Genomic DNA, 11,661 nt, shown 5'->3' with positions numbered 1-11,661 from the left:
CCTTTAGTTCGCCTGAACCTGCCCAATGTCCTTATTTTTACTTGTCAAATGTCACAAGATGACAACTGAATAAAAAGTTGACTTTGACCTCTTATTTTAAAACCCTATCAAATATATAAAGATCCGATCGGATCAGATACCAGAATACGGCAAATCCGACCCTGTTCTCATAATGTCGACATAAAAGCTTTCGTTGTTTCTTCAACAAAAAAAAACCAACAGCAAAATCTAATAAGTAACTGTTCATAATTAAGCTAAAAAAATAGGCATTTTCTTAAGAACTGTCTGACACAAAATTGCAATAGGTTTTGTAAAATACTTGACATACTCAACTCATCTAAATTTTCGTGGAGTTATTGTTTTTCCGTATTTATTAAAAACAAATACAAATTATTTTATTATTTTCCTTATTTATTAAAAACAAAAAAAAAATCATGTCGGAATTGGCATTTCGAAGACCTGATGAGATGTTTGATGTCACGAATTATTTACCTGACGTCCATGCCGAATTTCATGAAGTAATGTATGGTAAGTATTATTAAATGAAAAGTAAAAGTTTAGTTGTTCAAAAACTGTAACTCGAAGCTGATAATTTAATGGAAAAAATATATTCTTTTTTGTCGAACATTAAGGTATTCTAATTCTGAAACAAGCTACAAATGTGAACCAAATTGCCCATCAAAGGCTCCGTTTCAATTCGTCTCCCGATAGACGTCTGATGCAACAGTATCAACAAATGGGAAAATTTATTTTCGATATTCAAGAACTGAAGGAAGCTTCTCCCCAAAGTATGTATAATAAACAATTGCATTAATTAAACACTTAAAAATATTAAAATATATTTTTAACTATAAGATGCTCCACTAATGGACAAAATATTGAAACTCATACATGAACAAAACAGAAATGAAACATTGGAATCACTCAGAAGATACGACAATGTTCTTGATTTTGCATCTAAATTTTATCCCAAAGTATAATTAAATCTTTCATATTTAATTTTATTTTTAATAAGTAAAAATATTATTTTCTTATAGCAAATTAAAAATTTCTTCGAGGTGTCATATTTGAAAATCGAAAAAGTCCTTCAAAACAATCCACTTGGCAATCACACAATACGAAGAACTTTTCGTACCAAACGGAATTATGTTTTTGTTAATGATATTAAAGTTCCAAATAAGTATCAATTATGTCGACAAAAGGACTTGGACAAAGTGGAAGAGATTCCACATGCACTGCAAGGGGAAATTGCTGGATTGAATGGGAAATTTAAACTTACTTTAGATCCGACGAGAATTAATAAGTCAATAATTCGACTAATGTGTGTTTTGGAAGATGATCTATTACCCTGTGTTCCTCCAATTTACATTGATGTGTCAGGTAAAAATATACATATTAAATATACAAGTTTTTGACGTTTAAATACAAAGCAGGTTCAGACAACATAAGGGACTTTGAACTCAACTGCATTCTATGAACGCAAATTTTAAGCAAGGCAGCTAGTTACTTTTTCAAGTGTCATAAATTTCAAACTCAGAACTTTACTTCACTAACTTCTACCTTCGTACAAAAACTATCAAAAAACAATATTGTCTACAAAACACTCCCCAGGCAAGCTACATGTCAATCAACATTTGTGTTTTGTATTATATATTACTTATTTCTTTTCAAATTTGACAAGGAACCCTTTTCCACAAAACATTAAATAAAGTTGGTCAGAAAATAAAAAAAAATTATGGAAAAATAAAGTTCAACTTTCAGTTGAATGAAAAAAACATGGTTTACTGTCATTTTGACATAAGCTGAATGGACTTGATAGTAAGGGAGATTTTTCTTAACTTACATTCCAGTTAGCTTTCCATTAAAGTTGCCTTAATTGGAAGGTAATTTTGTGGCAACTTGCCAATCAGAAACCAGAACCTTGATTTACTTTCAAGTCCCTTATGTCGCCTGAACCGGCCCTATGAATCCTGAATAAAATTTCCCTCGGGATTTTCCTATAATCAAAACCTGTCATTGTGAATATTCACACAACTTTTCGTTTAAATTATTTGATGTTAAGAAATTATTATTCTACAAAAACAATTTAAATATGTCAAAATTAAAGCTTTAAACTTAATAGGAAATTAGGAAAGTCCTGGTATTTTAAAATTTTAAGTTGGGAACAATAACGAGGGAAATTTTATTCACTAAAAACTTTCTCTTCTAAGCCTGTGCATTTTATTGGATTTTTTCAAAAAGTTATTAAACTTTTTTATTTCAGATAAATATCCGTACTGTTCGCCAACGTGTATAGTTATGCAACACGATTATTCAATTACATCATTTCTGACATCTGTAAAAAATTATTTATCTGATTATATTTTAAAATTACCAAAATTGTATTCTGTTACGCATATTCTAAACTCTTGGGAGATGTCAGTACGAATGGCTTGTCGTCCTAAACAAAATGTGAAAGTTAATATTGATAGTTTTAGTATGCTTTATGAAATGTTGACTCAATAAAGGTTTAATTTATTATTCAAATTGTTATGTTTAGAAAGTTTTCCATTGGAAATTTAGATGTCAAAAAAAGTAAGGGAATTAGCTGTCAAATTTCTATATTTTCAAAACAGACCATACACTCATTAAAATGATTGGAAATTGTATTATTGAAAAACTGTAAATAAAAAATCATTAATTTAAATAGAAAACATGTAAATTAATAAATTATGGCCAAAGAAATTCAAAAAAAAACTTATTGACGTTTTGGCGATATAAATAAAAGATATATTGTTTTAATTTGTTTGCTGTCACTTTTTACCCTAAAGATTTAGCTATCGTTTTATTTGACAGATCATTTTTTGAATATAAATTGATCTTTTTATCTGAAAAATATTTTTTTTTTCATAGCGAATGGAACACAACAAACGAAATTAATTTGTGCTTAACGGAAATTATTGATTGTTTTTTAAATTCGAAATAAAAAACGACAGATCAAAATTGAAGTTTCATTTTCCAAATAAGTTAGCAGATTAAAATAAAAAACGTATATGTTTTACCAATAAAAATATTGGAAAGTTTTTAATTTGGCTTTCATTTTAGTATTAAAGGAAAATATAATTTCTTAAGAGAAAGCAATGGATGTTTATTTCACTGTAAATCGGAACGTAGGTTAATTCCAATTAGACAAATAAGCCTAATGGCGACACCACCACATCCTTTTCATGACATGTTCCATGACCAGCGGTTTGTCATTGATAACTTCAAGATTGGGCAGGTTCAGGCAAAACAAGGGACTTCATTTGCAGTCAACTTCATTCTCTGAACGTAAATTTCGACCAAAACATCTAGTTAATTTTTCAAGTGTCATGAATTTTTAAATTCAGAACTTTACTTTAAGTTCATAGTACAAAAAGTACCAACAAAATTATTGTCTACAAAACACATCTCAGGCAAGCTACAACTCCATCACGTTTTATATATTGTATTGTAAAGAAATATTAGTTATTTCTTTTCAAAATTGACAAGGAATCATTTTACAGAAAGGATTAAATGAAGTTGTACAGAAAATGAATAAATAATAGAGTAATAAAGTTCAGCTTTCAGTTAAATGAAAAAACATGATCACCTGTCATTTTGACATGAGTTGACTTAACTTGATAGTTAGGTAGATTTTTCTTGACTAACTTTCCAACAAAGTTGCCTTAATTGGAAGGCAATTTTTTGGCAGCTGGACAATCAGATGCTAGAAACTTACTTACTTTAAGTCCCTTGTTTCGCCTGAACCTGCCCATTAATATCTTAAGGTTCTGGATCAATTTGTTAATTCACAAGAGCTTGGAGACCAACTATTTTAACTTTTCGAGAAATTATATGGTCAGATAAATTTTCTAGGAAAACTGCGAACTTGGCTTTCACTTGTCAAATGTCAAAAGATAACAGCTGGAAATAGCAGTTGTCTGTTCTTTTTCGAACAATTGGACAGGTTCAGACAACATAAGGGAATATCAGTAAAATACATCAGTAAACATTTAAACAAAAGGAATCTGCACTTTCTCTCTCCTCTTGTATTTTAATCTGCAATCAGTAAAAAGCAATACAATTTTGTTGCCATCATGAGTAGATGGGAAGGCAATTTTTGGAATCTGGCCAATACTAGAAACTTGCAAATCTCTTATGTCATTTCAACCTGCCCATTGGTTTCCTTTATTGTCGTGTCAAAAAAAAATTCAAATGCCATTGTTACGAATTGTTGGGATTTACTACAATTATTAAAAAAAGACAATTGTTAGAAATTGTAGATCTGTCAAACTACCCTGAGAAATTTAAAGCAACATTTTCTGAATCAAATGATGTTTTGTTTTTAATAAAAGGATGAAAAGCAAAAACTGTCATGATTCGTAAAACTTTTCTACTCAGATGGAATTCGTGATAGTTGAATATTTGTCTATAATCAAATCTTTCACTTTGACAGTTCAACAGTCGTGTATTGTTAATCGTAACCATTTGACAATTCAGCAATGAGTTTAGGAACGATGTTAAGAAGACATATTGGCTGCGTTCAATCTCAGACAGATAGGGTATCCGGATACCTTTTTGTTAGTGTTTTACGTGTAAAATAATAGCTAACCAAAAACAGCTGAGATGTCAAAAAAGGAATCCTAAGGTATCCAAGAATGGTCGCATTCACAAAGCTAGTGGCTACGTAGTCAAGGGATTCTGATTGGCTAAATCTAACTAACTAAGCTATCCACTAGCTTTGTGAATGCGAATTTTGACTCCGAAGCTTAAATGTTTCTCTGCTTTTTGTTTACAGCTGAAAGTTGTTTTTATTTTTTGACAGCTATCTCAATACAACTATCCAACTCGTTCAACGCAGCCATTGTTACAATCAATTGTTATGTAAAAATCTTAACGTTTAGAAACCATAACAGTTAACAATGGTTAGAGATGTTTTAAGATTCTGAACAGTAATAATATTTATTTTCAATACATCAAACATATAAAAATCAGTACAATTTTATAATGATAAAATAAACTAAGTATTTAAAAACATATATAACTTCATATTAGGAAAACTCTTTATTATTCTTCTAAATGAGGTCTTGTTAAACAGCTGGGTGTCAAATTATAGTGACATATTGGAAGATTAAGGCCCCCGTTTTTAATAGCGAATAAAACATCCAATTAAAAGAGAAAGTTTCGAAGATTGTGTTAAATTTAGAAAAATGAACTTCAACATTAAACAGAATGACATTTCTTTGCCAAACTTTTGTTAAGAAACCTGTATTTAAGTTGGAAATGGCGACACGAGTTTTTTCAAAAACGTTCTCTTTGCGCTTAACGATTGATTCGCTCAACATAATGAAGGTGCAATATTTCTTGATTCGGTCTTGTACCGAATAGAAATTAAAAGTGCTTTTTTGTTTCCAATTCTTAATCCACAGCTTTTAAAACAGTATCAGTTCCGTCAATACAGATATTAAACCACAAATTATGTAAAGTTGTACAGAAAGGAAATGCGCAAAATGTTAAATTGGAATTTTGTTGCCCTTGCTGCATCCATTTGTCATGTCAACATCAACCGATGTGAAATTAAAAATAAATCCATTTTCAAATAAAAACACTCATAAATTAAGATATTTTGAAAATATATAGTTTTATTGTTGTTTTGTATAGTTTTTTTTTAATTTCTGAAAACTCATATATTTTTGTTTTCATATTTTCTTCTTTTTCATACGACATATACATAATTTTATACACAGTTTTTTTTTAAGTTTTGTTTAATGTTTTTTGTTTTTTTAAATAAATAAATTTGTTTTGTTTTATGAAAAAAAAACTTAAATATCACAGATTTACAAAGATCTTAAGATTTTGTTTTTTTGTTTGATTCTAGATTCCAGTAGGTACACTAAATTCGATTTAGATTGTACAAAGAAATGAAATGCAAAAAAATAAAATTTTAATTAAATTCAATTCAATTAAATTAAATTATAAACAAAATTAATCAATTTTGTTATTGAATTTCAATTCAATTTCAAAGGAATAAACGCTCATTGTTTTTGTTTTCCAAAAAAAATTATATAGATCAACAAAATCCCAACAGATTGATTGGAATGAAAGAGATAAATAAATATACATTTATAACGCAGCGTTTAGCGGATAGCGTATAGCATTTTAAAGAGAGCACAAAAGCCTCGCCGGACTCTCCTTGAACGAGGCTCAAGTCATCATCAGCTTAGTTCATCAATTGGAACTCGGACTGAAAATCACTGCTAATTGTACTGCAGTTGCTGCTACTGCTGCTGCTGCTAATGCTGCTGTTGCTATTCGTGCAAATTTGTACATGAACTGGTGCTGGAATGATGGGGCGCAGGTGGACTATTTGATTGTGATTGACACCTGCTGCAGCAGTTGCCACTGTCACAACGGATCCATTTTGCTGTGTCTTATCCTTGCCATGACGTTTGACATGCTTTGACAGATGGTCACTTCGCATGAACTTCTTTTGACAGACCCCGCAGACGAATTTCTTTTCGCCGGTGTGGGTGCGTTTGTGACGTGACAGCTCATCGGAACGTGAGAAGCGTTTGTCACAGTTCTCCCATTTGCAGATGAAAGGCCGTTCGCCGGTATGGACGCGCTGATGGGCTTTCAAATGGCTTGACTTGAAATAGTTCTTGCCACAGTTTGAATGCTGACACTCGTACACACGTCTCCTTTCGGGGACTGCCGATGGAGGTGTAGGTACTGTTGTCAGTTGTGGTTTTGGCAGGGGTGCGGGCTGGATGTTCTGGAACATGCCATTGGTAGGATTGAATAGAAGTAGATGAGTTGGGATGAGTGCTGGTTGGGTTTGATGTGGAGGAATTGCCGCCGCTGGACCAGCTGTGGTAATGTATATATTTTTAGGTGCTATAACTTGATACTGTGATCTTGTTTGCTGTTGTTCCTGTTGTTGTTGTTGTTGCGGTCTTGGAGATGAAGCTGGTTGTGGCACCTGAAGATGTTGTACTACTGGCATTGGTGAATTTTGCACTGGGTATTCTACATTTTCTGGAACTTCAGTTTTCTCAATTTTTGGCGTTTCATTACACATCGTATTGCGTCCCATTTTGAATTTTAACTTTCTAACAATATTCACTGAATCATATTCAGGCTCTGAGTTATTTGAGCTCTCTGATGCAGATGGTGATGATTCTGCACCTGCACCTGATCCTTCCAACGACGAACACACTCCAGACCGATTGACATGCATTATGACACTAGCACGTGGCTGCACAGGAACCAACATATCAAAATTTACTTCTGGTGGTGGAGTTAGCACCAAAGTTGGTGGAATTCCACAAAATTCTTTTGATTGAAATGGCTTTGATTCAACATTAACATCCAGTCTCTGTTTCTTGCATGGTGGAATATCAGTGTCATAATCCTCATTGTCAGATGGTTGAGGTGTCACAAAACCTGGACGCAATGACATTTGAGACTCAAGCTTAACCTTCAACAATGAGGCATTGTCAGATGTTTGGGGAATAACAAAACCTGGACGTGTTGAAGACATCTGAGACTCAAGCTTTACCTTCAAAAAGGCATTACCAATTTTCTTGTCAACCTAAAAATAAATCAAAAATAAAAATAAAATAATTGATTAGTTTAAGTTCATTTTAAGCAATAAGTATATAAAATAAAATCGTATCAAATCTTCAACGGAATTCTCAAATTGATTTGTTAGGTTTTTAAAAATAGACAAATAAGAGAATGTTTTGGTGCCAATTTGTCTCCCAATATATTTTTTTTTTTTATTTAACATTGAAATCTAAATTATCGAAAGCGAAATCTATTTTTGATTATCAAATGAACCAATGGCACAAAAAAAAAACTTTTTTGCGTTTTATAGAATTGTGTATGTTGTTAAAAGATGAAAAAAAACTTATCAAAAAGTAGTTTGTTGTTAAATACTTAAACGATACATGGCCGCGCCTTAATTCATAATCAAAAAGTTGTTAAAACTTGAAAAAAATAATCAAAGATTTTATTCTTGATTGATGAATTTTTAATGCCAATGTTAAATAAATCTGATGCAATTTTAAATCGATATTAAGTTTTTCTTTTTCGATGTGATCAGAGTGTTATGAAGGATTTTATATTTTATCATATTCAAGATTATTGTGATCTTGTAATTATGGTGAATCAGTCTTTTTCAACTTTTAAAAGTTTTTCATATTTTATTTCGTAAGAATTCGATGTGTCTTCTGACAACGTACAACGTAACAATTACTCGTGTCATAATTTTATATTTTTTTTAGATAAATAAAGAATAAATTTAAAAAAAAACACCTATTGTGAATGCATCATGAATTTAGAAGATCATATCGATGACACTTCCGGTGCATCCACCATATTGTTTTCTTTCTCTAAATTAAATTGAAATTAATGGATGTAGAAATAATGAAGTTACAAAACAAACGAACACCTATGAGCAAAAAAATTGTAAAAGCAATTTGAAAAAGAGGCAAAGCCAAATGACGATGACAAACTCGTGCCATTTATCAGCTCTGTATACTTTTGTTCGATGTGACACTAAAATTTTCTTTTGTTTTCTACACAAATTTAGTTTTAAAAGTGTGCACAATAGTTTTCAAAATGTGTAGAGGTAAAGAAGAACAATTGCACTTTCAAGTGAATCATCATACTTCAATATATTTATAACTTTTGTTATAAAAAAAAAACAAATTTTAAATCAATTATTGTGAATTATTTACCTACTTTAAATTACCCTTAACCTATTCACAATAAATTTTTTATTTCTTTCTGTATTCAATTTAAAAAAGAAAAAAATTCCTTTAACACCCATTCCCACCATAATGTTGCTAAAAGTCATGCAACTTGTTCCAGATACATGTATACATCTAACATATAACTACCTACGTCAAAGTTTTTTCCTAAAGTCTCTTTAAACAAAGGTCGCCCACATGAAGGTGTCATACTTTTATCATCGTAGGTATATATACAGTTAGGAATGTTCGTATCGTAAGTACCTACCTACAACCTGTAGCTGCGTAATAATTGAAAAGAAATTCTCTACCTACTTACACATAAAACACATTGTGTGGGTATTTCAATTCACCAAGTTATAAAATTCGATAACCTAAATGTCAAATGAAGAATTGAAAACTACGTCATCAACCATCCTTACCGACAACGACAACGACGCGTCGACCTACGTACCTACGAGTCGAGTATAAGTCTACAACATACATACATAGCATTTGTGTGCAAAAAGGTCCTGGAAATATCCAAATATAAATTCACCCCCCCCCCCCCTATATTCACCATTTCCCTTTCCAGCACATATGTACATATTATAAGATAGCCCAAGGTTGAATAGGTACCTATTCTTCAATTCCTAACTGGAAATGGAATGTCAAAATCCAGAAGGGAATGAGTCTGCCTTGCCTAGTGCCTACACCACCTTTTCATTTTCCAACTAGATAATGATAATGTAGGCAAGGCACCTTTAAGAGGTGAGTGTTTAGAAGAGTCATGTAGTATGTATCTAAAAACAAAATTAATATTTCACTCTCAAGTAGGGTTTTCCGTACTCAAAATAAAATTAAAACATCGATTTCATTAATCGACACACAAAACCACGGAAAAAAAGGGGTGGGTGCACTCACTCATCGGGCCTCTTTTCAACCTCCCCACATTATGTATACACGCGCGACCTCCACATTATATTATAAAAAAACAACACAACACAAGCTTGTGTTGTTTTTATTTTTTTTTCCTACTATTTTTGTTTCCCTCTCAATCTCATCACTTGCTGAGTACGTGAGACGCGTCAAACAAACGTAATACCCCAGGCTAGGCCGGATGAATGCCATCGCCATGCCATGCTATGCCATGCCATCGCGTCAGCCAGCCACAACCAAATCCATGCTATGCCATGCCGTGTTCACGTGAACACCAGCTGATACATGAACGGGCACTGCGTGATCGTTCAGTGAACTGGGAGTGTAACCGAAATGGTTGTGTTTTGTTTTTAGAAATTCAATCGGAGCAAGTGAAATAGTGAATGCGCCACACTGCGTATATATGAAGTTTTTTTTTTATTGTCTTTAAGGGGGGAAACACACGATGTGGGTTAAAGCGATTTTTGTGAGCTGCCTTCGTTATATTATATTGGGTGTTAATTTATAGTTTTATTTTTAAGTTTTATTGCATTGGTTTTTTTTTTGAATAAATTTATTTATTTTTAAACAATTTTGTAATATGATTATAATTTTTTTAATCACTTTTCACATGTGAAACATCAATGTTATTATTTTTGAAAGAAAAAAAAAACATAAAACATTTTTTAAAAATTAACTTTCACTTGAAAATTCCGTTTGAAATATTTTGAAAATTTTAATTTTTTTACTAAACTTACATTTTTAAATTCACATAACGGTGGTGTTGCAGGAGGTGATGGTAAAATTGGAATATCCATTTTGTATATTTCCTTTTTTATTATTATTTAAAATTTGTTTTAATGTTAAAATAGTTTTTTCACTTATTTGTGTTACTTTTTTTTTCTATAATCAGAAATTCACTGTTCTTTTCTTTTTATCACTTATATTTTCTCACTTCTTATTTATTTTGCTCTTCACAAAAGTTGTATTTTATTTTTTCACTTTTAATAAAAACTTCTTCTTCTTTTACTTTTAAGGACTTGTAGACTTGTAGAGAAATAACGAACCTTCCCGTTTGGAATTCACTAAACGAATGAAACAGTTTGCAGATTCGCATTTCGTGTTGTTAGCTTGTTGAGTCAGTCAATCGGGGAGTGCTATTCAGGAAGAAACAAAAAGAAAAAAAAAACAACATGAAATGAATCTAAAATGTATACAGACAGATACATACCTATACACTAAAAAAAGAAAAATATATACACAAGAGATAAAATAGTGTGTGTGTGTTTTGACGTTGTCGTCATTGCTCGTCACCCGTGTGCTTCGTGTCTTTGGCTCTATGACTCTGGTTCTGTTCTGGTGCTTCTTAGGTGCCATGCCCCTTGATATTTGTATGTTCGCTTGGGCTGCGTTTTGTGTACCCTCTGTACCTAACTATAGTAGAAACAAATTTAAAAATAAAGAAGAGGTTATGATGATATTTTTAGGAAGAATGGGGGACAACAGAAAACACAGTGGTGTAAACATATAGGGTGTGTACTGTGTTGTGCTTCTTGTTTTAAATGAAGGTTATTTATTGAATTACAATTTAAATTGTATAGTTTGTAGTTGTACAGTACATCAAGGACGGTTGTTGCGAGAGATAAAAGTAAAAAATTTATATCGTGAATAAAATAATAAATACTAAAGAGAAATAAGCTTTTGAAGGAGCAATTTGATTCAATCGTGAATTATGTGTCTAAGTCTCACGTTGGGCGCCTTTTATGTTAAATACAACTATGTCTCACGTTGGGCGCCATTGACACGAATTCAAAAAAGTTCAATTTTGAATTGAGCGTATTTTTTTACGATTTGGTTTGATGTTGGGCACCATTTGTGGCAGAATCACAAACACGCTTCAGCTTCGGCTTCGCCCGACGTTTACGAGCTTAGCCATAGGAATTCAACACAATGAAGCTTCGACCTCCCGTTTCATTTGACAATCGTAAGGAAATAACATAATTTTACG

The 11,661-nt window shown here is 31.8% G+C and overlaps 2 protein-coding genes across 3 annotated transcripts; one reads left to right on the top strand and one right to left on the bottom strand.

Moving 5' to 3' along the window:
• The first annotated feature begins 337 nt into the window (after positions 1–337).
• Positions 338–2,644, top strand: LOC129948868 (mediator of RNA polymerase II transcription subunit 15-like). Its single transcript, XM_056059999.1, has 5 exons — positions 338–528; positions 633–788; positions 856–974; positions 1,038–1,380; positions 2,264–2,644. The coding sequence occupies exons 1-5, from the start codon at positions 435–437 to the stop codon at positions 2,503–2,505; spliced, it is 954 nt and encodes a 317-aa protein (XP_055915974.1). The 5' UTR covers positions 338–434; the 3' UTR covers positions 2,506–2,644.
• Positions 2,645–5,616: 2,972 nt separating this feature from the next.
• Positions 5,617–11,057, bottom strand: LOC129948867 (Krueppel-like factor 10). Of its 2 annotated transcripts, XM_056059997.1 has the most exons (3): positions 10,885–11,057; positions 10,412–10,810; positions 5,617–7,594 (listed from the first exon to the last, which is right to left on the bottom strand). In XM_056059997.1, the coding sequence occupies exons 2-3, from the start codon at positions 10,469–10,471 to the stop codon at positions 6,221–6,223; spliced, it is 1,434 nt and encodes a 477-aa protein (XP_055915972.1). In that variant the 5' UTR covers positions 10,472–10,810; positions 10,885–11,057; the 3' UTR covers positions 5,617–6,220. The 2 variants fall into 2 exon arrangements, with proteins under 2 accessions (XP_055915972.1, XP_055915973.1); XM_056059998.1 differs by lacking the exon at positions 10,885–11,057 and having other exon boundaries at positions 10,412–10,813.
• Between the last annotated feature and the right edge of the window lie 604 nt (positions 11,058–11,661).

Source organism: Eupeodes corollae, chromosome 3, assembly GCF_945859685.1.
Source record: "Eupeodes corollae chromosome 3, idEupCoro1.1, whole genome shotgun sequence".
Lineage (NCBI taxonomy): Eukaryota > Metazoa > Arthropoda > Insecta > Diptera > Syrphidae > Eupeodes > Eupeodes corollae.
The sequence above is the reverse complement of the archived record's forward strand: the minus strand, read 5'-3'. Positions and strand labels throughout refer to the sequence as shown.

Bases quoted from the DNA above. Each gene is read 5' to 3' on its own strand.
- LOC129948868 (XM_056059999.1), top strand. From the start codon at position 435: ATGTCGGAATTGGCATTTCGAAGACCTGATGAGATGTTTGATGTCACG. The intron at 789-855 runs GTATGTATAATA...TTTAACTATAAG, and splicing joins GAAGGAAGCTTCTCCCCAAA to ATGCTCCACTAATGGACAAA. The intron at 975-1,037 runs GTATAATTAAAT...ATTTTCTTATAG, and splicing joins CATCTAAATTTTATCCCAAA to CAAATTAAAAATTTCTTCGA.
- LOC129948867 (XM_056059997.1), bottom strand. From the start codon at position 10,471: ATGGATATTCCAATTTTACCATCACCTCCTGCAACACCACCGTTATGT. The intron at 7,595-10,411 runs GTAAGTTTAGTA...ATTTATTTTTAG, and splicing joins CGTTATGTGAATTTAAAAAT to GTTGACAAGAAAATTGGTAA.